Here is a 25,946-nt window from a genome sequence, read left to right on the forward strand (position 1 = left end):
AGGATACCTTGGATAAATGTTAGTTTTATATGTATATACTGAGCATGTTTACCTTGAACTTACGGCTTATGTAAATTTTAGCTTTAATGTTGTTAATCCATGAAATAAAAATACTTTTTATTAATTACAACACCCCTCAGTGTGTTGTAATGATCGTGAAATCACTTCCTTTTTAACGTCTTTATTGCTAAATTTGATTGCCCCGAACTGAATGTGAAAAATTCAAATGAATTCTTTTGAAGGCTTGGTCTGAGCTATAATGCATTCATACAGTGCTGTTAAAAGGTATTTTCCCCCTTCCTGTTTTCTTGTTTTTTGTTAAGTCTTTTAAAATGATAATTTCATTTATTAAGGTGAAACGATTATCCAAACTAGTCCTATGTGAAACGTAATTGACCCCTGTAGTTATGAATTAACTGTGACTAATCATATTTTTGTAAAGTGGAGTTCAATCTCTCTTGCCACATCCATGCCTGCTTACTGCCAGATCTGTTGGATCAAGAAATCACTTAAATAGAACCTGTCTGACAAAGTGAAGAAGGGTAAAAGATGTTAAAAAAGGACCAAAGTCACTGACATCTATCAGTCTGGAAAGAGTTACAAAGTCATTCCTAAGGGTTCGGAACTCCAGCTCTTATACACAAATGGAGAAAACCTGACTGGTGAACTTTCCCAGGAGCCAACCAAATTACTCCAAGAGTGCATCAATGACTCAGGAGGTCATAAAAGAGCCCAGAACAACAAAAACTGGAGGCCTGAGTTAAGGTAGTGTTCATAATACTGCAATAAGAAAGAGACTGGGTAAAAATGGAATTCATGAGACCATTTCAAGTAGAAATCCACTTCTGACCAAATGTTAATCGCCAAAACTTTTGGGAAAATACTCTTGGGAACAATGAGGCAAAACTTGAACAGTCAAACATGGTAGTGTGGTCTGGGACTGCTTTACTGCTTCAGGACCTGGACGATTTATTGTAATTAATGGAACCATGAATTTTGCTTTCTACCAGAAAATCCTGAATGTCCAGCTATCAGTTTGTTTCCTGAACTCAAGCACACTTGGGATGCAACTGAACAATGAAGGGAAACATACCACCAAGTCTTCTCTCAATGGAAAAATAACACAAAATAAAGTCTTTTGGAGTGGCCTAGTCAAAGTCCAGACTTATATCAAGTTGTGATGTTTTGACATGATTTAAACAGCCCATTCCTAATCGAAAACCCTCCCCCTACCCAGAATTCAAACAATTCTGCAAGGATAATGGGGCCAAACTCAATGACTCATTGCACATTATGAACATCTCCTTGATTGCAGTTCTTGCCTCTGAGGTTAGCACAACCCATTATTAGGTTTTGGGGACAATTACTTTTTTCACACAGAGCCAGGTGGGTTGGGTTAACTTTTTTCCCCAATAATTAATAAAATCATCATGTAAAAAACTGCATTTTGTATTTACCATGGTAATCTTTGTGTAGTATTAAAATGTGTTTGATGATATAAAACCTGGATCTCATTTTTAAAAATCAGGTAAGTGCTTCAAAAGTTATGTGGATAAACACACACTCTTTCACCTATTGTTGTTGGTACCATAGTTCTCGAGGTATAGACTTTAAACTTGATAAAGAGGCTGGGGAGTTCCCCCAATCAGAACTTTTTACCATACATCTAGATGGTGTCACAGACTAAAATGGAAGGTGACAATGTGTGAAAATGTGGGTGCCTATGCATGACACATGTCAGTGCACCACCGTGAGTTAAACACTTAAATGATGAACTAACATTGTGATGATAAAAGATGATTCACGTATATGGAGTCATGTTGTGAGAACTGTTCTTGTGCTTTCTCACATGTAGGTGGTGCTGGACATGACATTTGGAGGTGGTGGTCATACCAAAGCAATTCTGAGCACAGTTCCCGAAGTCACGGTCCTGGCCTTAGATCGAGATCCCACAGCAATTTCTCTGGCCCAGCAGTTAGCCAAGGAACACTTGTAAGTGATTTATTGAGAAAGATCAACTAGACCAAAGTTGAAGCTTCAAGCTACACACTGTTGAGACAAATGTTTATACCTTATCATGGCTAATGTTTGGCCATCAGTTTTTGTTGTTATAGCTGACAGCTTGACAGTTTTAAGCAGTGTGTGTGGTTTGTGGTAATTTCTTAAAGGATACTGTGGGTTTGATATACGGTGTTGCAGCTCTCCCTGTACTTTCTCACTTCTTCCCTGAGCCCGATCAAATACTGCTTGCCAAGATACAGCCCCTGAGTTCCACTGTCCAATCAGAGCCATTCTTCCTTCTTAACTTAAAGCTTTTCTCCCCCCACGCAAAGCTGGTGGGCCCAGCATGTAATTTGTCAGAGTAAGGGCCCACGCCTGCTGTGTGAGGGAGATGCTACCTCCCACAGAGGATCTATAAGTTACTGGTGGGGGGTGTGGGGGTTAAAAATGGAGAGAGAGAGAGAGGCAAAAAAAAACGAGAGAGAGAGAGAAAATGAAAATATAAGAGAGAGCAGGGAGACACAAGGACACAATGCCAGGGTGAGAGGGAGTGTGTGTGTGTGCATGAGCAAAGCGCGGGTGGATGAAAATAAGATGTTCCTAAGACCATGGCGTGGGAAGGAATCCTTTTACGTAGATTCTGGGGAAACCTCTCTCAAGGGAATCTGCCAGAGAAATGTGCCTGTGAGCGGGGAATGACAATTAAGAGAGAGAGAGAGAGAGTGAATGAGAACACTGTATTCTGTCAGCAGCAATATACCCCTGCTGTAAACTCTTCCACGCCTACTCGTGATGCAAGTTGAGAGAGGCTAGAGAAATCTAGCAATTAACCAATATTATTGGAAGCCTGAGTAAAAGACCCTGGCAGCCCACGCAGTGCATCCACACAACAGGGTTAGAGGATTTTCTCTCTCCTCTGCACTCCCGTTTCTTGAGGAAAGTCTAACCTCAGTGCAAACTGTTGAGTTTCGGTGTCAGTCTGAACCCAGTTTTACAGCACAAAGAGAACAATTTCAAGTCCAAACATTTCAAAATCGTCAGCTTATGAAGGTAAATCTCTTTTCCCTGAATAATATTCACCCGTGTACTTAATGGGATTTGTCTCCTGCATGTTGAGCCTTGCTATTCTCTGCATCATTCTTCTTGTTGCTATGACTTCCCTCCGCTCGAAGATCTGCAGTAGTTGTGCCCACAGTACATGTTATAAATCTGAAAGGCACAGCACGTCATTGAAAAGTCAAACATTGGATTTACATGTACATATATGGTGAAACTGACTGATATGAAGTGAGATCTGAACTGTTTGCATACTCTGTGCTCTTTGTTGATTTACACCGAATGCCATGTTGCCTGTCACATCATGGGTAGTAGGCTCTGAATGCTTTGACACATGAAGCCCATTTTCTTAGAGTTTGCCTGCACATATTGGCTCTCTGTCTTTATTTGGCTTATTTAAAATGTTTTCATAAGAACAGTTTCCCTCTAAGGTTGTAGCGCTTTTCTGCTTTTGTTATTCAGTTGATCCTTCTTTTATTTTTTCCTTTCCACTCTTATTCCACTCTTTCTTACTCTTGTTGTTTGTTTGAAGACCACTGCATGAAATGAAATTATATTTAAAGGTTTTACATTGGAGATTTGTCAGATCTGCAATTAAAGGTGAGCCTATAATAACATGTTGATGAATTATTTGGCAATTTCCTTTAGGGTTTTTACAATACTAGAATTTCAAACGGTAGAGATACCCTGGAAAATACTTAATACAATTTTCAATGCAATGGGGGGAAAATTAAAATCAATCATTTAAGAGGCGTCCATTTTTAACAATAGTTACAACAGTACTGGTTGGTGCAGATGTTTTCAGCTACAGCTAAGGCTGGGTGATATGACTTTAAGTTAAAAAAAATGACAATTCATGAAACATTTCCCCTCAATTAGGATTAATGAATATGAACAAACAAACCCACACACAGACAGGATATTTTTGTTTGTTAGTGTTGTAACAGATTGGCAGTATTACTTTTGGTCGTTAAAACTACAAAAAGTGTCCAAAAAACAGACACAGCATTTTGTATTTGGCAGAGGCCGCTTCAGTTGTGCTGTCAGCTCGGTGTTTGAGTTTAAATATTAACTGTCATTTTGGGAATAAAGTAGAAATTTCGAGATGAACACCCAGCTGAAGCTTTGCAGCTGCCAGCCACAGGTACACAACAATAGAACCCAGTTCATTCCTCTTAAATGCAGGTGAGGCGTAATTGCTGATGCCGCTCTGTTTTGTCAGCTTCCCCGCAGCGGCGCCACAGACCACTCCCCACAACAGCATCACGTAGGTGTAATTTTTAACCAATATAAAACATGCTGACTTTTGTTTGGTTTATTTTATTACTGAAAAAAATAGCAACACCTTGGAGACCTACATTGATTTCATCTAGGCATTTTGCCATTTTTGTTGCTTTTTTTCATGGGTGAAGTCAACCAGAGCTTACTGGGAGAATAGTCCTGCATTACAACAGTGCAAGGACCAGTGCTATGCATTTAATGCAGACAACTCACCAAAAACACTTCACAATTCATAAAATGCACAAACTTGAATTTACGTCCTTCTAAGCTACCCAAGCTGTCGGTTTGGTCAACTGTTTGTAAAATGTAAATGATGTAAATGTTCCCAGGCTACTTATAATAAGAAATGTTAGTTAGATTATAATATACAAGGAGTGACTGCCACAAAGACCTACTTTTACCTCCATCAGCAAACCATGCCAAAGAAGATGTTTGGTATCACTGCTAATAATAATAATGATAATAATAATAATGGCTGTTAATTGGCTGCAAAAAAATCTTTTTTAATTTCTCTCTTCATTCTTGCATGTCATCTCTTGTTTTGCTCTTCCCAGCTAAGTGTAATAGTGTTTGCATTGCTCAGTATAGCCCACACGTCGGCAGTTCTCTTGAGTTCTTTGTAACCGAGCGATAACCTCAATCAATCAATCAGTCGTACATCATAGACGACATAGAGGGAAGTGCTGATTTCCATGTTTAGAAACTCATGTCGTGTTCGCATTTCCTAACTATGGAGAAATGAGCTTGTCAGCCAGGAAGTAAAGATGATGAAATTAAAGTGGGGAAACAGGGGGCAGGACAAACTTCACGATTCAATATTTTCCTGTGGCTTTAACAGTACATAAATAAGTCAGAGAGAAGTCTTTTATATCCATCTCTGGGTCATCTGGGGTAATTTAGTTAAAAATAAAAGAGTCATTTCTAAAGGCTAGCCTCTCTGTGTTTGTATCCCTCTTCTGTTTTTTTCCTCCACTGGACTGTAGATATCTCCATCACCGGTCCCCTGCTGAAAGCAATCAATCACCATCTTGTCTTAGGCTTCAGTGACGCAGGTAAAGGAACTGAGCAGGTCAACACAAGGGAATATTTCAGGCTTGATTTGTGAAGAAGCAGCATGATGCTGAATGAGCATGCGCTCAGACTGAGGCTACTGTGAAGGCTGCTGATGTCCTCACCAATGGTAGCCTTAAATATTTAGTGAAGGAATGATTTCTGAAAAAAAAAAGATTCAGTACTGACCTCAGAAAAGGCAGAAAGAAAAATATCATTGCCACCTATTTTGACAGTTTGATGGATACAGTATAAAGCGTTTTGAGAAAGTATTTTATGAAAGAACTTAAATATAATATTAGAAAAGTATACCTATTTTTTTCAATTAATTAAAGGAAATGACTCACTCATAAGGTGCTCTTAATATCACCCCTAACATTTTAGAGCTTATAAAAGTAGTAAGTGGATAACTAAAAGTAATTTTAAATTCAAATTCAGCTTCACCATAGCATGACTTTTTTGTTTTCTTCACTGAAATGTGCATATTTGTCAAACACAACATGAAAAGATCTTAAAGGGGATTTTTATTAAAGTTGACTTGTTATATTATTACTGTATGACCGGAGGTGAAATGCACTCACCAGCCACTTTTTTTTGGCCAACATTTAGGTTTTGGTTACCAGTTTGAGTTGATTTGAGCTTTGGGAAGTGACGCATTGTCCTGGTTAATGCAGGATGATTCTAAAGAGATGGACATGGTCAGCAACAATACTCAGGTAGGCGTTGAAACAATGCTTAGTTGGTTCAAAATGTGCCAAGAAAATATCCTCCACACCATTACATAACCAGCACCAGCCTCGGCCATTGTCACAAGCGAGGATGGAGCCATGCTTTTATGTTGTTTATGCAATAATTTTCCAATCGTCTGTTGTCAAATTTTGCTGAGTCTTAGTGACTCTTAGCTAAGAACAGAAAGCTTAGACTGACTGGAGTGAGCCTTAGTACGGTCTTCTGCTGCTGTAGCCCATCCGCCTCAAAGTTCACAGTCTTGCACATTCAGAGATGCTTTTCTGGATACCTTGTAACAAGTGGTTATTTGAGTTACTGCTGCCTTCCTTTTTTCAGACTATTTTGTGTGAACTCTAGAGATGTTTGTGTGGTAGAATGTGCAAAAAACATTCCAGTAGATCAGCAGTTTCTAAAATACTCAGACCAGCCATCTGGCATGAACTATCTGTTTATCTGTTATCTGTTGTCAAGCTCTGTTTTGCAACCATGCCATTTTCAGAGTCACTTCAGTCACCTTTCTTCTTCATTCTGATTCTCAGCAACTTCAGCAAATCAACTTGACCATGGCTACATGCCTAAATGCTTCACATTGCTGACATGTGATTGACTGACTAGCAGTGTTGGGACTAACGCGTTATTATTAAGTAACGCGTTACAGTAACTACGTTATTATTGTGGTAACGAGCACGGTAACTAGTTATTATGCCAAAATCAGGAACGCATTAGTGGGATTTAGATAGGGGTTGTTACTCGTTTCTTTGTGTGGTGGCTATCGCGGAGCTTCCACAGATTCAGTAACATTAGCAAGTGGTGGAGACCAGCAGGTGGATGAGGGAAAGGGGAGGCAGGAGGAGGAGAGACCCGAGGCGGCCGCTGGTCTGAGTGTCAGGTGAACTGAACTTCAGGTAAGAAGTTATGACCTGCAGTCTATCTGGGTCAGATATGAACCAAGTTTCGGTGGAGTTTATTTTCGTTATGCTGACTTTTTCCGTACTGCGTACTAGCTAGCATGACGGAGTTTCTATACAGCTGGATGGGTGCTATAATGTTGATGTTGAACTTTATTTTGTTCATAAGGTTAGTTAGTAGAGTTGCCAACCGTCCCGTAAAAAACAGAATCTCGTATTCAGAGAAAATATTACGTGTTTCGTATTGAGGTGAAAAGGAACAGTTTATCCCGTACTTCAGCTACAATGGAAAAAGACACAAAGTTGGAGCTGCACAGCTGCTTCTTCTTCTCTCGTTCTTTCCCCCTCCCTCTCCTGTTGAAACTGATCAATGATCAGCTTTTCTCTCTTGTTTGTTTATCGCCCACTTTGCGCCAGAAAGAGGAAACCAGCGGATGTTGCGCTAAACAACAGCAGTGCGTTTAAGCTTGATCAGCTGTTGTTAGAATTTATTTAATATTAATTTTTAGTATCAGCTGATGTTTGCTGGAGCCACAGCCGTAAAAGTTGCTGGTCATGATGTCGGTTTGGTTATCTGGTAAGAGGGAAACATGAAGATGAAACCAGGAGATGTCCTTACTGGATCATCAGAGCTGAACAGGTGATGGAGAATCAGGTTTATCTTTTAGGTCACATGAATGAGTTGAAGGGAAGTTATGAACTGTTTCTGAGAGACAAATAACACCAGGATCCTTTTTCTATGTAGCTGACAGCTGGTAACTGTGCAGGGGCGGATCTAGCAAAGTTTTGCCAGGGGGGCCAGGTAGGGCATCAGAGGGGGGCACAAGGAAATACTTTTCTTTCTTATTCTCATTTAAAATGTCTAGCTTTTAAAAAATAATTATCTGAATCTTACAACAAACGATTGATAGATTGATGCATATATACCATCAAAACAGTGTACATCACTGTCACAACAGCGTTTGTTTTCATTCAAAGGCTTTATGATTTTTCCTATAATGGTGGGCCGGTCTCTAGTCAAAATGCCTGGGCCGATTTTTTTGTCCCAGTCCAGCCCTGTATGCAGCTCATCTGCAGTCTGGTGTTGCCTACATCTTCCTATTCGGAAGGCAGAATTTCCGAGTTCTGAGTACAATCGAAAGCACCACGACTGCAGTTTTTGTGTTGGATGTAAAAAGCGAGGATAGAATGGCTAGGATAGAATAAGGTGTGGGAATACTCGTGGAAATGTGCACATTATTTTTTTCTTTCTACTGGTAGGTGGCACAGTGCACTTGTGGCAAGTAAGCAAGCTAGAAAACTGGCACTCTTGCTTGGTATCCAGCTACGGAAGCATTAACAAGAGAATTCTGAGAAAAACCAAAGTTACTTTCCTTAGTAACTAGTTACTTTGAAAAGAAAGAATTGTATAAATTTACATTGTTTTAAAAAGTGTTACATGCTTAAAACGATAACTCAATATGAAGAATGTGAATGAAATTGGAGTTCATTGAAAAAGGATCCATTATAATTTTTTGTTTTATTTATTTTAATTTTAATTTTTCTCCTTGTTACTATGTGGAGTGGTATATTCTGATTGTAAATTTGTTGTTTGGTTTGGGTTAGGACCAGAGATAAATGTTAATGTTAGTTTGTTCCCTGATTTTTGGTGCCCACTTGTAATATAAATTGGATTGTAGATAGGGGGCAGGGTTTAATAAGAATATTTTCTTCTTCCTGCTCCTTTTCACACATGGTTGTAGTGCTTTTTGATAGAAAGTGTGGTTAGTTTGTTTGAATTGTTATACCAAGTGTGAAATAAATAAATAAATGAAAATAAATGAAAGTAACGAGTAACTTGAAGCAACTGAGTTACTTTTGATAGAAGTAACTAGTAATGTAACTAAGTTACTAATTTAAAGTAACTTACCCAACACTGCTGACTAGATATTTACATAAACAATGAGTTGGAACAGGTGGGGCTTATAAGGTGGCCGGTGAGTGGATGTATCTTCACAAGGCGTTTAGCAGTGAACAAAGCAACCCCATCCACTTACTTTTCAAACCTTTCGCTTACAATCAGCAGCCACTCATAAGAATGTAAAAGGGATGGTTCCCTTATTAAAAGGAGAGGCGCTTAAACTGCTTGTTTCAAGCAAAGAATTACCAGAAGATATGAACTACAACCATGTATAAGATAAATAAAGAATTTTAGAACTGTCAATAATGCAAAACTACTATAGAACTGAAAATGATGCATAATGGGTTCAGCTTGATCCACTGAGATGCCAGAATAACAAAAAACAAAGGCATGTCAATATTGTACGATGCTACAGCTATAAATAGTTCGGATCTCTTAAGCAATTATGAGCCCACTTGAACCTCAGCACATACACCACTGAAACTTGTCCTCTTTAATAATATAAGACCTTACATAAGGCATTTATATCTCCAACTCTGTCTAAGCCACATAAAGAAGTTAATAATTTAGAAATCTTATGTAACTGTTTTGCATATTTTTAAATCCTTCATTGGCTTATAAAAACACGTTAAAGAACAACAGCACAGTGATGGTTAATTTTGGTGCAGAAACTAAAAATTGGCATTGAAAACAAACCTTGAACTTAAAAGGAAACACTGGCATTGAAATACTTCTTTTGAAAAAAGAAAAAGATCCACTCCTAGTGGGCCTAGAGTATACTGATTATAAAACACAGAGTTTTAAAAAAAATGACACCTTAAAATCCAGCCATCCATCCATGTCATGCTGCTTATCCTGGACCTGGTTGCAGGGGCAGCGGTCTAAAAAAGTTAGGGGCTGGACTAAAAAGAGAACAACGTTTGTAGAATTTGCATTCGGGAGAGAGAATGTAACTCTTTTTGACCTATTGTCAATTTGCAACCTTTGTGCTTTCTGCCCTAATTTAAGGAGCAAGACTAAATAGGTCAAGTTTTCTTTGTAGTTTTTTTTTTTTTTTATCTCACACAGAAAATTGAAATGGGTTAAAGAAAGCATAGTTTTCCAGTTAGAGTTTGCTGTCTTGACACACATACAATGGAATAGGATATAGCCATAGCTCATTTTTGTTAACTAACCAAATTATGTTTGATAACCAAGTCGTTTAACCTAATAAAAGACAGAAAACAATTAAAAACTGAGCTTACTCTTGTGGGCAGAGTTAATTACTGGCCAAACAAATACTTCATGTTTATTTTATTTTCTATGAAACCATTAATCACATTTTTCATTAATCAAATCGTGCAGAACGTTGTTGCACATCACTGTGCAGGTTAGCATTGCTGTCATCCTTTTACTTTACGCTTTGCTTCTTCACAACTTTGCTTTACAGATAGAGAGAGGCAGGGAATACATACTTAGGTTAAACCTTAGGTTTAAATGCATCTTAGGTAATAGTTGCAACATTTCTAATCTAGTTCATGCCTTTCCCCCCCCAGGGATTAGAGGAAGCACTGCTGCTGCACAAGATGATGCAAGTTATTTCACAGTATAACTGAATTTAATGCAGTTACATAAGCTGCAAAGTGAAATTAATAAAGTGAAAAATTTCCAAACAGGCATGCAGTCATTAAGTAGTCCAGTATTTATTTCTTCTTCTTCTTCTTTTTTTTTTTTTTCAAAAAATGCAAGGCAAAAATAAGACAATCTTTCAGAGAATTCTACCTGAAATCATGGTAGCTGTTACAAAGGTAAATGGGTCACTTAAGATGAAGTGCCACTCACCTGGAAAGGATGCAGAAGCTGCAGGAGGTAGAGACATATAACTGCACTTACATCAGACAGTTTTCAGCAGCTCTCAATACTTTGTGCAAAACATTATAACATAATAAAACCCAGAGAAAGCTAAAGAGCCAATCAACAGCCAACCCGGGAAACATATGAGTCAACTTTGTTGTTGCACTGATGGAATTACACAGTTAAAGTTCACTATAATTTCAACTGTGTGATAAGATAAGATAAGATAACCTTTATTAGTCCCACACGTGGGAAATTTGTTTTGTCACAGCAGGAAGTGGACAGTGCAAAAGTTATGAAGCAAAAATTAGAATACAATAAGAATAAATACAGTACACAACTGTACAGAATAGAATAAAATAAAATACTATATACAGTAGAATAAAATATACAATAAGATAAAAATAGAATACAAATGCTATATACAACTGAGTAAAAATACAACGATGCCAGAAAAGATTATTGCACTTAGTGTTATTGCACATGTGTGGATGTGTGTGTTTGTTCAGTTAAAGTCTTTATTATGGAGTCTGACAGCAGTGGGGAGGAAAGACCTGCGAAATCTCTCCGTCCCACACCGTGGGTGCCGCAGTCTCCCACTGAAGGAGCTGCTCAGTGCTGTCACAGTCTGCTGCATGGGGTGGGAGATGTTGTCCAACAGGGATGACAGCTTAGCCGCCATTCTCCTGTCACTCACCACCTCCACTGGGTCCAGAGGGCATCCTAGAACAGAGCTGGCCCTTCGGATCACCCTGTTCAGTCTCTTCCTGTCCCCAGCAGAGATGCTGCCGCCCCAGCAGACCACACCATAAAAGATAGCAGAAGCCACCACAGAGTCATAGAAGGTCTTCAGGAGTGGGCCCTCCACTCCAAACGACCTGAGTCTCCGCAGCAGGTACAGCCTGCTCTGCCCTTTCCTGTAGAGGGCGTCTGAGTTATGAGTCCAGTCCAGTCTGTTGTTCAGATGAACACCAAGGTACCTGTAGCTGTCCACAGCCTCAATGTCCATACCTTGGATGTTCAGTGGTTGCAGTGGAGAATGCTTGTGCCTGCGGAAGTCTACCACCACAGATGACAGGCACATCTACTGTTATAGTAAAGATGTAGGCAAGTATACTGTTTTTATTGGCTTACTGTAACCATAATGTGAATTAGCATGACATTTGTTCAAATGCTCTGGTGGGATAGGCCAGAAATCTTGATTGTGTAGTCACCCAAGAGTGAGTTGTAAATTCTGTATTGCCATGGCTTGAGGAGCATGTGATGCGGAGGTAAAACCTAGAGGGAAAAAATGTTTTTAGGGTTATGCTATGTTATGTTAACTTTTAGGTTTTAAGTCAAAAAACCTAACTTTTTCTTTTTCTGTCAGCATTAATCTCGTTAATACGACGTTAACGCCATAACCGCAAATGCCCGTTAGCGAGTTAACGTGGATTGGCCCGTGCAAATCCTGCACGGCACTAACGCATTAACGAGCTAACTGTGCTAACGCGTTGACGCTGTTAAGCTCTCAAATGGCCTCATATTTTGAGTTTAGAATGTAGTTTGGTGTATAGAAGGTTTCATGGTCTACTCAGTGACTACTTGGTGGTTGGTGCTGATATGCCATGATTGGTTTTCAGCAAATGTGCCACTGTACATTATGTCTACATATGTCTCATCTGTGAGGATATTGTTCCAGATGCCTTGTGGTTTGTTCAGGTCAAAGTTTTGTAAAAACTAGCAGCCCTAGCAAACTAGCCATACTTATTCAGTGTTGTTCAAATTCTACTGACATGAACTTTAACATGCTAACTAAGGCTTGTAGAGTCTTAGATGTAGCTGTTGGATTTTTGCACTTTCTCTGAACACTGCACTGACTGGCCTTGGTGTGAATTTGCTGGGATGTCCACTCTGGGCAAGATTTTGGCATTGTGTTGACTAGGGCTGGGTCATATCATACCGTTCATGGTAATACCGGTATAATGTTGGGCAACGATAAGAAAATGAAATATCACGATAGAATATGGGTAAAACGCGCATGCGCAGTGCCTTTGTTTTCATACGCACATGGCGAAAAAGCATGGCGGCGACGGAGAATGAGAAGGGCGAAAGCGGATCGTTGAATGAAACGGATGAACCAGAATTGGTTTGTAAAAATGCTGCAACTTCAGTGGTGTGGCACTGGTTTAGCTTTCGTCCGTCAGATACACAACAAAGCACTATTTTTGGTAGCGCATGCTAGCGGGCCGTCGTTATTACCGTGTTTTTTTGGAAAATACGCACACTTAAAATCAATCCTTTGATTTTTCTGAAAATCGACAGTGCCCCTTATAATCCCGTGTGCCTTATGTATGAATTCTGGTTGTGTTTACTGACCTCGAAACAATTTTATGTGGTACACGGCGCTCGAAAATCTGTCAAATGTTTTAGTACGACTTTGCTAAGCTACGAAGCCGCACCGCTTGATGGATTGTCGGAGCATTACAGCTATCGTAGGCAGGAGCCTCGCGGAGTGATACGTACTGTGCTTCAACATAATATTACCGTATTGTGTGTGTATAACCTCTTTTTAAGTTTTGTGGATATTATACATGGTTATGCTGAGGATATGTCGGCCAATTTCCACTGGAAATGCCTTTTGGTTAAACTGTCAGCAAGGAATTTGCATTTGCACTGTTACATCTTTATTAGGGGTGCAACGATACACAAAATTCACGGTTCGGTTCGGTTCGATACTTTGGTGTCACGGTTCGATATTTTTTCGATACAAAAAAATGTTCATGCATTTTTAATTTGTCATTTATTAAAATTATAAATATATATTTTAACTCAAAAGTACAGTTTTTAAATTTAACCCTAACCCTTGTGCGTGTTTTTTATTTTGACAGCGAATGCGCACCTGCGGACCACTTATGTGCAGCCCTGGTTATTTAGCTCATCATATTGCAGCCACAGAAATTCTTTTGTCCATGAAACCATAAAGCTGCACTTTCTTTTTGCCTTATAGTCTGATTTGTCATAACTTCTCCGTTTTGTGGTAAGCTTTTCTTTGGCTGTCACTTCTTCACCCTGACCTGTCTTATTTGGCTCAGCAGAACTGAAATGCTTTTACACACGCACTCACATAAGCTCAGCGATTCTCTGCGCGATCAACCTCTCACATGTTTAAGCTTGCTGCGGGAGATTTCACTTGTCATGTTTGCGTAGTAAGCTAACGATTAATAAGACAATGTCAGAGGAATTGGTGCACAAATTATCATCACTCACCAATCAGTACTGTCGCTCTCTATACACAGTTCGCGATTGCAAAGTGAAAGCAAAAAAACAAGCGCAAATTCAAACGCGATTTCAATATGTCACATATTGACAGTGGCTCACCGATGCCAATGACATAATTACCCAGCTACATTTCCGAAAGAATGCAAAAGCATTGACATATATTTTTCCTTCCTACAATAGCCGGACGGGCAGGGCAGAGATAGATTTTGGTAGCCCGACTGGAAAAATCGCTAGCCCCGGGACGTCGGGCTAGCGATTTTGCGAGCCCTGTATCTGATTGAGGAATCACTCATCTTTGGAAAAGAGAGTTTATTACAGAGAAATGGCTCTTTCCAAAATAAAAGCTATACTATCCGCTTCTTCTGGGCTATATTCTCAGCAGCATATTAAACATATCAGGTCCCCATAAGGAGAATCATGTGCTAACGGCTGTCTAAATGACTCGGGTAAAGTTTGTAGCATGCATGCTTGTTGTTTTTGTCTTTGCACTAGGATGATGTCGGCGTAAATGTGCAGTCATATTCGTTGTGTTCCCACTAGTGCTTTCAGGTTAACCTCGTTAAAATGACCTTAACGCCACAACACGGCAAATCTCCGTTAACGAGCTACCCCTAATAGCCCCGTGCATGGGGCTAGAAGGCCAACACGTTAACGAGCTAACTGCGCTAACACACTAGTTCACACCAATGTAATTGAGCATTGCATGGCACATCCAACATACTGTTTTACTGTAGTCCATGACTCGCTTACCTTCAGGGTCATACGTCGCATGAAAACCAAAATAATTCCAAACGCCAGATCTGAATGAGGGTGGTGGAGGTTCAATTTGCCATGTTGCAAGGAGAGCTTAACTTCTGTCTCGCTAGCTTGCCCTGCGCTCTTCCTTCTGACTATGCTGTCTGTGTGGAGCGCTCAGTGGATCTGCGCTCGACAGTGCAGCCTAGGCGGAGTAGTCGAACGCAGATTCACTGAGCGCTCAACACAGAAAGCATCGTCAGAAGGAAAGTTGATAAAATAAATTACAAATGTTGTATTGTTCGATACATGTGCGTACCGAACCGAAAGCACTGTATCGAACGGTTCAATATCGATACAAATATCGTTGCACCCCTAATTTTTATATAACTTTAATGCACATAAAAAACAGCTGCTTGTTTAAGTGAAAATACATTGATGGTTTTTTTTTGCACTAATAAAGTTGTGGAGTTGTAAAGTATTTTGTCTAGTGTCAATTATATCGTCAGTTATATCGTTATCGCAAATTTTCAAATGCATATCGTGATAAATATTTTTGGTCATATCGCCCTGCTCTAGTGTTGACACACACCTGAATGCCCCAGACCTGCAAACTACCAAAACTTCTGTTGTTATAGAGCTGTGCACACTTGCTGATGATCAATTAAACAATTGCATTTCATTAGCAAATTACATAATCATGCCACATAGTCACATAAAATGTGCCTAAATTATTTTGTTATGTTGACCTCGAGGTCAAATATAGTTGTCATGGGTAAATGTTGCGATCTTATATTAATATTTTTAAGCCACTACTTTCTTTGTCACTGCTCATACATAATATGTAACAATAATAATAATAAAGATGGATGGATGGATAAGTAACTTTGTAATGTAGTTACTCAAAGATATGGAGAAACATATGGAGAAAATAGCCACCTAATATGCTGCCTTTGCAGATAAATTTAGCAAATAGCTTTGAAACAGTGCCACATTGTTCTCCACTGAACTTAACTGTAAGAGTTTTGAAACTCTTGCCAAATCATTTACACTGCAACTTTAAATAATGAAAAAAAAAAGTAGAAATTGGAGATGGTGGGTAGAGTGCTACTGAGGAGGCAGAACAAAAAGGGATTGTGCAGGTGATGGGGGAAAACAACAAAGCCTTTACTATAGATTTTCCAACAAATTAATCACTGTGCGGGATAGTGAATAACAACAGCAAAGCAAAGAAAGGCCCTGACTGTGTGGGTGAGATGCTCCCTTGCCATTTTGTCTTCAGTGGGTTTTGAAATAGAGGACCTGTCAATTTGTGTTCCTTCTTTTAATGCCCCTAGTTAATCTTGAGGAAGGTGGAGTCTGTAATGTACCTAAAAAGGGCAAGTTTCTAATTGAGCAAACTATCTTACTAGAGTTTATTGCCCCCTCAGGGCCAATTTAGCTTACAGGCAGCAATCAGTAGTAGTGAAAATACTGCAATCAATCAATCAATCAATCAATACTATACATGCAAACATAAACAGTTACTACACAGATTACGGCAGTATCCGGATTATTATTGACACTCCTCACAATCTCACAACCAGAGCTGGCGACAGTTCAAAAACAAATTACATTTTGTTTATATAGACTTTCTGTTATTGTCATTAATACCACGACTGCATCAATGTAGATTTTGAATAATGTTATTGATACATACTTTTACAACACTCTCGGATTATCCTGTATAGAAAATAGTCCAACGATTTGATTGTTTAACAATTTGATAATAATCATCGTCATTAAAAATAAACTGGTTTTTATAAACGGTAATGAATGGGTGTTGTAAGAGTACTGTCTCGGAAACATCAAGCAAATGAACTAAAATGAATAAAAATTATAGGGAACCAAAGAGAAGCAGCATCAGTTGGGAAGCGAATGACAAAAAAACACTCTTGCAAGGCTTTGATCAGCATGCATTTTTATTATGTGGATTAAAATGTATACCTAAGTGCACCAATGCGTGTTGAAAATGTGTCCTTTACAAATGGAGGGACGGGAAAAATTAATAGCGTGTTGTTTTTGATTAGCTGTGAGCACTTATTGTGATGTATAGCTTACACATGGCAGGCATAGACTCAAATTAACCATCCTTCTCCAGATGGAGGTTCGTGTGTTGAGAGCAGTGACTCAGTCTTTGTGCACAGGTTGCTGATTTTTTTCAAAGATGGGTGAGACATCAGATTTAACAAGGCATTTGAAAGTGCTTTGCATGCATTTAAGAGCAGAGGCTTGCTTCACTAGCTAACATTAAGGCTTGTCAAAAAAAAAAAAAGAATCTGGGCAGCGTAGCTTATTGACGCTATCCCAACCATCGAAACACTGAAATATTATTGCAGTGTGATTACTAAGGGCCAATAATTCCAACATTCTCTCTTCTGAGTTGTCAAAATATTTGTTTTTTTTCCAGTAAATGCTCATACTCAATACCTTTTAAGGAATAGAGAAAGGCAAACAGACCAAGTTCAGTAACTACAAAGTTTTCCAGATAATTTCATTTGTTTTACAGGTGATGCCCTCCAGTATGTAGGCTGAACCAAACATTAATAAATGGACATTGGTAGCTTATGTAACTGCGGCAAGTGTAATAAATAAAAAAAACTGAGGAAATGTAAACCATTAAAGGAATTAAATCAAGAAGGACAGATGCAGTTGCAAAAATTGCAGTATGTTGATTCTAAACTATTGGTTGAGGTTTAGAGAAGTGGAGCAGCCATTCCATTTTTGTGGTATGAAACATATGAATTCAGATTTTGAGCTGCTTAGCTTTTTGCTGTTACTCTGCAACCTACAAAATTGTTTTTTTGTCATTTGGAAAGGACAATCTGACATTTTGGTTGCTTTTTTGATGAGTAATGACTTCACTAGAAATGTATTTTCATATATCTGGGAGCTGACGAAGGCTGCATAAGACCTTTTGCCCCTAATGTATAGACGCTAACTCCTGTTGCTCTTTTCTGCCATCATCTTTGTTCACACAATGTTAAAAGGTCACATGAAAAATGCATGAAGTTGGCTTAAGCATCTTACCACTCGTGCATGAGGAAGTCGGTACACAGAGTCTCCTCTGTCAGACAAGGGGAAGGATCTCAGTAGGCTAGCTAAGACAGTCGGCCTCCAAGGGGGTAAAAATAACTGATTCATTTTTTAAAAGGTTCACGAAAAAACTACTCAAGCTTTTATGTGTTGCCAGTGACTCGCTGGTATGTCATACTCCTCTTGAACTCGGCAGCTTAAAACAACCACTCTCCAGATGTTGTGTGTGCGGGTTGTTTTAAGATTTTATGTATTCATGTTTATGCCCCAAAGATTTGCAAGATTCGTTTTTTAACCATTCTTACCAGATGAAGTTGTGCCATTAAGGTCTGATAAAGTGAGAAAAAGAGAGCAGTGTTTGTTTGTGCCAGTTACTTTGGTCGTAGCCCAGACTAAGGGTAAATACAACCTCTAGCCTCTGACCGGTGTGACAAAACCTCCCAAAAACGAACAAAATCAGAAAAGAAAGGAAAAATAACATTTACAACCCTAGTGCTAAACCTAATTTAATCCTAAGTTTTGGAAGGCAGTAATGAACTTTTGGTGGAAAAGATTTCAACGGTTTTTGATGGGAGTCAGAATGAAGAATTTAGTTGTTCGCTGCTTGCTGAGATTTAGGAAAACAGTTGAATTAAAACAAAAATTTTAAATGCTGATAGTTTAAAGTTAGGGTTTGGGTTACAGTTGCTGTATACTTGTAGTATACTTGTACTATATTTTTGCGATTAGTCGACTAATCAGATCATGCATCCATTGGACGTAAAACGTACAGCTTATTGCACCAGCATGCGTCTGCTCTTATATAACTATCATTAGCTTACAGTTTTAAGTGTTTAAGGTATGTGCTAACTAAAAATAAAGACAAGATGATAGTTTATTAAATTTTAATGAAATTTGCAGATTGTTTCGGTGAAGTTTAATAAACTCCTTGCTATCTAAAATATAACAGGACACCGGAGTATATTCTCGAGCATCTCACACTTCTGATAATCAGTTGTCTTCTTGATGTTTATTCAGCTGTGTAAAAACTATAACTTTAATCTCAGCCAAACCGATTTACTCAGGAACAAAGAAAATACTAAAAAAGCCAAACAATAACATTTTGAAGTTATCTAAGTGACTTATATATATTTAACCTGAGTAGCGAAAGACTGCAGTTGGTTTGAAAACGATTTGCAGGGAGTCCGGTGTTCTCACGGTGTTCTCACGGGCTCTAGTGAGCTTTGCCCCCGGCTAGCTATCGAGCTGGTGGGTAACAGACGTCTCCGAAAACGTCAGAGCGCTTTTGAAAATATGTGGTGTCTTGATAAACTGAGCAGATATTTGAGGTTTACACAGCTACATTCTCGCCTGAAAATATGTTAAACGTTTATTTTGTGACCCAGAAAGAATAATAAGAGTAATATTAAAACTAACTAGCTACCGCCATTGTTGTAAACTGAGCTGGGCTGCACTATGAATTCTGGGACACAGCTTCTTCTTCTTCGGGGTTTAACGGCAGCTGGCATCCTTGTACATGCAGTGCTGCCATCTTCTGTTTCAGTCCGTTATTGCACTCTTAAATCCTACTATTTATTCCTGCGTCTTTTGTGAGCTTACAAAGCTTCAAACAACGCGTCGACTATTAAATCAGTCATCGACGATTTTGATAGTCGATGTAATCGTAACTAGTCGACTAATCGTGGCAGCCCTAGTTAATAGACACATTTTAGAATATAAAATTATGTAATACAACTTCTTTTTGTAAAATATGGAACACATTTCACAATAGTATTAGAAATACTCATTTGTCTCCACATTGTAAGCATTTGTGAAGGTAGGTCTTCTTCAATTTACTATGGATTTTTTTTCTTTGGTTACAAATATAATCTCTTTGTATTACATTATAAAATATTTTTTTCTAGATTTCAACTACATATGTTTTATATGTAACCGAAACATATTCTCCAGTCTTTGAATAGCCATCATGTCTTCAGTTGTCTTTGTCTCTAAATACACTATTTCGTTCCCTAATTCTTTCTCAGTGGTCGTGTGAAACCAATGCTTGGCCGGTTCAGTGAGCTTGAAGACCTGCTGTCAAACATGAACGTTAAGCCAGGCAGCATTGATGCTGTCCTGTTGGATGCTGGCTGTTCCTCCATGCAGATGGATGAGGCAGAAAGAGGCTTCTCCCTGAGCAAAGATGGACCGTTGGATATGAGAATGGATGGAAACAGGTAAAAGATTTGATACATACATTGGTTGGCTTATTGTGATATGCTGGATAATCAGAAGCGCTTGTGCGGTATTAATCAGTGTAATAATGTGAAAGTGCAGATAGTACAAAAAGGCGTACCTAAAATGGGTTACCAACAGCATGGGTCCAATTAATGTTATTTGTTTCTCCTATAAGTGATGACCTGAAGGCGTGAAAAAAATGTTTGTTTGTTTTTTTAAACAATGAAAACAAACCCATTTTTAGTCGACCTCTAGTGGTTATGTTAAAGAAAGCGTTCACCAAAAAAACGTTTGTCCTGTTCCTACATTGAACATTTGCAGAGTGTTTGTGAAGCAAAACTAACCCTCCAATCTGATCAATGAAACTGGCTGTGCCAGGCATGAAAGCACTTTGCATTACAAAAGTTCTATTCTTTTTATATTGTTTATCTTAGATGTGCTCGGGACTTGTACACAGTAACAGGGCAAAAAGTAAACTGATGGTATATGTAAGAAGGGAGCTAGCATTGCGATTTCATTTGGTAATTTTGTAGTTATACCCTTTAGATAATTTACTGTAATTAGTAGACGTTAACATACCCATGTTACACAATCTCAGCAAGGAACTCATTCACTGAGATTGTGATTGGGCTAACATAAAAAAAAACACAGTACATTCAATTCTTCCACAGATGTCAGCATCAGTGTACTAATACCTCAGTCACACTTAGTGACTGGGCTAGCTACATTTGAGTTCCCTGACTGATTGGTGAGTGGTTGATGGCAGTCACAAGGTAAATTTGTCCCAATGAGATGTATGGTGCAATTGCTGTGGTTATGCACTGATTACCATGGTTGGCTCTAGTATCCATGGGAAACTTTGTTTACAAACTACTGTAGCTACGTTCTGAGTTGTAGTGAAACTGAACAGAGGCACACAAAAACGTGTTAAAATGTGTTGGCTACAGTGGTGAAAAGCTCTGTTATTTTATGTTTCCATTTTTCCTCAGTGAATTGTTGTCTCCAGGACCTGTTACGTCCATACGACCTGTTTATGTCCATGTGACTGGGACCTAAACCTTTCAGAAGACATTCTAAAACCCTTATTCTAGCCTGATTTAGCCATTTCTTTACCACGTTTGATGTGTGTTTGGGGTCATTGTCCTGTTGGAACACCCAACTGCACCCAAGACCCAACCTTCGTGCTGATGATTTTAGGTTATGTTGAAGAATGTGAAGGTAATCCTCCTTCTTCATTATCCCATTTACTCTCTGTGAAGCACCAGTTCCATTGGCAGCAAAACAGCCCCACAGCATAATACTCCCACCACCATGCTTGATTGTAGGCATGGTGTTCTTGGGGTTAAAGGCCTCATCTTTTCTCCTCCAAACATATTGCTGGGTATTGTGGCCAAAAAGCTCGATTTTTGTTTTGTCTGACCACAGAACTTTCCTCCAGAAGGTCTTATCTTTGTTCATGTGATCAGCAGCAAACTTCAGTCGAGCCTTAAGGTGCCGCTTTTGGAGCAAGGGCTTCCTTCTTACACGGCAGCATCTCAGTCCATGGAAATGCAAAACACGTTTGACTGTGGACAATGACAACTGTGTTCCAGCAGCTTCTAATTCTTGGCAGATCTGCTTTTTGGTGATTCTTGGTTGACTCTTCAACCCCCTGACCAATTTTCTCTCAGCAGCAGGTGATAGCTTGCATTTTCTTCCTGATCTTGGCAGTGACTAAACAGTGCCATGCACTTTATACTTACAAACAATTGTTTGCACTGTTGCTCTTGGGACATGCAGCTGCTTTGAAATGGCCCCAAGTCAATGAGCCCTATTTAACTGGCCTAAGAGAAGTCACCAGCTGTAGTCACTCATAATCACTCACAAGAAGTTAAGAGGCTATGCTATGAAGCTCAGTTCGCTGACAGCTTTCTAAGTCACCAAAATTGCTAATTCATGTTGCTGTATGTATATTTTTGACCCAGCAAATGTCATCACTTTTTTCTGTTAACCCATAATAAAGTCATTAAAGAACCAAACTTCATGAATGTTTTTTGTGACAAAGAAGTATCTGTTCCAATCACTCTATCAGAGAAAAATCAGAGTTTTAGAAATAACGGGACACTCAGTAGAGCCATTATATCATATTCTTTACAAGTGTATGTAAATGTTTGACCACAACTGTATTTTCCAAACCAAAAGATCAATTTCTCCCTTTTGGTCTTATCCAATAAAGTATGTATTTCCCAAGTAGTAAAATGTACTACATTATGATTTGAAACCTAATTGCAGACAAAGTATGTTTAACATTTATCGATCTAAAATGTGTCAGTTTTTATATATTATTTTATAGAAATATCCATATTCCTTCCCGAATATTTTCAGAAACATTTCTGCATCACTTTAAAATGTCAGCATAATCCACAAAGAAACTCCTTTACAAGCTGATGCAAAAGCTGCTTTTCTCTTTTCCTTCCCTCACAATCATTCTATTCATGACTGTCATAAAGGTTTTCAGCTGTAGCTCAGAGTTGTCAGGATTCACCACTGTCAGCAAGGACATGACGTCAAGCGACTTAATTGGGCTTCTCTTTGTGCGTAGGTACCCCGACATGCCCTGCGCCGCTGACGTTGTGAATACCTTAGATCAACAGGCTCTTGCATCCATCCTCACTGCATATGGGGAAGAAAGACACGCCAGGAAAATAGCTTCAGCCATTGTGGAGGCACGCCGTGTCAGCCCCATCACCCGGACACAGCAGTTGGCCAGTGTGGTTGCAGGTAAATAGACACCACCCTGATTAATTCCCTGCAGCATTCAGGAGGCTATAAGGGAAAATAAAAAAGGAGTGGAGTTATTAAGGCTGTCTCCCAGTGGGATGTGTGTGTCTCAGAAAATTATGTGAACTGTGATCTCAGTCATCATCCTCTCTTGTGCCTCTGTTTTGGGTGTTTTTATTCCACCATCCTTGGAGAGATAAAGATGAGGCAGAAACTGAGTTGTAGATGGCTGGAATAAAATGTGTGCCTAACTCACATGCAGGAGCCCATCTCTCTCCTTCCACACTGCCTACCTTTTTTGTTTCCTTTCCCCCTCTTTTTTCCCCGTCTTTTCTTTGCTCACAAATACAGACATACACCTGACACAAATGCAAACGCCCACATGCACTCACAAATGACACACGAGTTGCATTCAACCGGGGTTAGATTATTTGTCTTCGATGATTGTTTTTTTTCCTTTTTTTTTCCTCTTAAGCCTTATGACTCCACATTTGAGATGCTGAATGGGAGAGATGTCGTTGCAACAGTTATTGCACAGAGCAGTATGTGCGTCAGTGTCACCCTGGGAGAACAGGTGTGAGTAAGAGCAGCTGTTTGATGCTTTTTGAAGAGCAAAGCGAGCTACCACCAGTGTTTATTGGGAACAATCTAAGAGGTCTGGTTTTTTTAAGAAAGTTCCAGGGGGAGCTCTCTGACCAGTTGTGACAGTGATACTCGGCATCATTTTCAGAATAAATGACGAGGGGCTTATGCTTTTCTTTTTTAGGGATAATGTGGGACATTACTCAGCAATACACAAATATATTTAAAGTTGGTTTTTTTTTGTTTTGTTTTTTTTACATGGACACAACAAATAAGTTCTGCAGAATATTTTTAACTTTCATTTGTTTTCAGTCATTAATTTACTGAAATTTTATAGCAATAGGTAAACAAAGAACCAGGGCTCAGGATCTGTATACACTAATGGGTCCAAATACAAATGATCTACAATAGATGAAGCATTTAAGACCAATGCTTAACCATCTTCCCACACACAGATCAAAAAAATCAAACAAAAATGACCTAAAAATCCAACTTTTGAGTTGCATAAAAATAAATATTAAACAAATAGAAAATAGGATGACTGAATAAAAGCATAATAATAATAATGATAATAATAATAATAACTTTATTTACATAGAACTTTTTCAAACACAGAAAATGCTTCAAAGTTTAAATTAAAACACATCAACAAAGTGAACATATTCCAACACACACATACACTGTGTGTGTGTGTGTGTGTGTGTGTGTGTGTGTGTGTGTGTGTGTGTGTGTGTGTGTGTGTGTTGGGTGCCTTCTTTTTCAAACAGAACCATAACATCTTTTCAGCTTTATAAATTTTGAATTAGAAATGTATTTATTTTAACTAATAAATTGATTTACAAACCATATTTTTCCAACAAGCTTTTTGTTTTTTAGATTTTAGATTGAGAGTTGATTGGTTGTTGTATTTACAACAGAGGTTTAAAAATGCTTTCTAAAACTGTTATCGTGATTTGGTGCTGTATATCTAAAATTGAATTTGTGTTGAATGGAATTGAATTGATATGACACACACATGTAAGAGCACAGGGATTCACAGAAAATATTGCAAATGGACAAAGCTCCTGTAATGACAGGTATAAATATGGCTGTGTGATGACATCACGTCAGTGCACAAAGCGACCAATGTGGTGAGCATAAATTGGCCATTAAGCAGCACAAGCTGATAGAAGAAACATTAAGTGACATTTAAAGCCTGGGAATAAACGGGGCGTGGCTGCGTCGTATTGGAGCTGCGACATGGCTACAGGGCGTAATCGCTCCCGCTCTTTGTTTCCCAGAGGAGCAGCTCATGATCTGAAATATATCACATCATCTGTCAAACATGGTGGAGTCAATGTTATAGCACGGGCATGTGTGGCTGCCGATGAAACCGAGTGATAATGTGACTGCTGATAGAGGAGGCAGGATGAACTGTGTGTAGAGGGCTACACTCTCTGGTCAGATTCAGTCAAATGCTGCAAAACTGTATAAACAGCTTACTGTAAAAAACACTGTGTATAAAAGTGTGTATAAGAATGGCTATGAAAATTTCTTAACCTAATGCAATACTTTTAATAAACCTCTTAAATCAAAATCGATAATTTGTAGTTAAATCACATTTTGATTGTTTGATTTAAAATCTGCCAAAACATTAACATTGCTTTGGTTCACTCTTAACTACCTGATTCTCCTTCATGTACACATCATAATCTCTTCTGTTCTCAATGGATCTGTCTTCAGGACCTTTTGAAAGATGAATTAGAGAGGGTGCACATAGCTTGGTGAGGCTAGCCCTGGGCTGGTCCTTGCTGTGCAGTCATTGTATTGATTGCAGTGTGAGTCACACCTTGGGCTGTTCAGTGCAGGAGGAGAGAAATGCCACATCACTCACTTCTCTATTTATTGCGGTTTCTTTTTTGGTCTATGTAAGTGTCTAATTGTTCTTGTCTCTTCTGTGTTGTGGTTGGTTAGAGGCATTAAAAGCTCTTCACTTGTTTTAATGCAAAAAGAAAGATTTTGAAACTTTATTATGCAGCAAATAATCAGTTTTTAGTTTTTGCTTTAATACCCACATGATTTGATTGATTTGACATGACTGATTTGCACATTAGCTCTGTGCATTCTGCACCCTGTATATGTTACTCGTGCACAGTTTGGTAAGTGCAGTTGCTCTGGAAACTTTAAATATTTGGTGAGTGTCTGCAGTTTACAATGCTCTGTATGGCACATGCATTTTGACCACAGGCTCAAATAAATTAAAGGGGTACAAGAAGTTTTGTAAGAAAAAGATTTCTTCCTCTGAATGTCAGGTGCAAATTATTCAGGAGTGCAGAAATGTTAAGGCAGCTTGATTTATTTTATTCTGGGAAATGTTTTCATTCAACGGGTTTCTTTTATTTTCCTGAAGAGAGAGGATACTGGGAGTTATTTTAACATTTCCAGTGTTATTCTCATAAGGATAACACCTGAGGGCTGTTGAAGTTAGGGCTGCTCAATTAATCGAATTTTAATCACGATTACGATCTGGGCTTTCAACGATCATTAAAAATGACTGAGCCGATTATTAGCCCCTCCCT

General features: G+C 38.8%; 1 protein-coding gene across 4 annotated transcripts in view; it reads left to right on the forward strand.

Moving 5' to 3' along the window:
- mettl15 (methyltransferase like 15) overlaps nucleotides 1-25,946 on the forward strand; it is a 63,447-nt gene that overhangs the window by 33,344 nt on the left and 4,157 nt on the right. For all 4 annotated transcript variants that reach the window (XM_042221012.1, XM_042221015.1, XM_042221013.1 and 1 more), the window contains 3 exons: nucleotides 1,856-1,992; nucleotides 19,854-20,045; nucleotides 22,628-22,806. In XM_042221012.1, the coding sequence (XP_042076946.1) occupies nucleotides 1,856-1,992; nucleotides 19,854-20,045; nucleotides 22,628-22,806 (508 nt within the window). The remainder of the gene's footprint in view (nucleotides 1-1,855; nucleotides 1,993-19,853; nucleotides 20,046-22,627; nucleotides 22,807-25,946) is intronic.

Source organism: Haplochromis burtoni, unplaced genomic scaffold (genome assembly GCF_018398535.1).
Source record: "Haplochromis burtoni strain Fernald_Lab_line unplaced genomic scaffold, NCSU_Asbu1 Contig_59, whole genome shotgun sequence".
In the NCBI taxonomy this organism is placed as follows: domain Eukaryota; kingdom Metazoa; phylum Chordata; class Actinopteri; order Cichliformes; family Cichlidae; genus Haplochromis; species Haplochromis burtoni.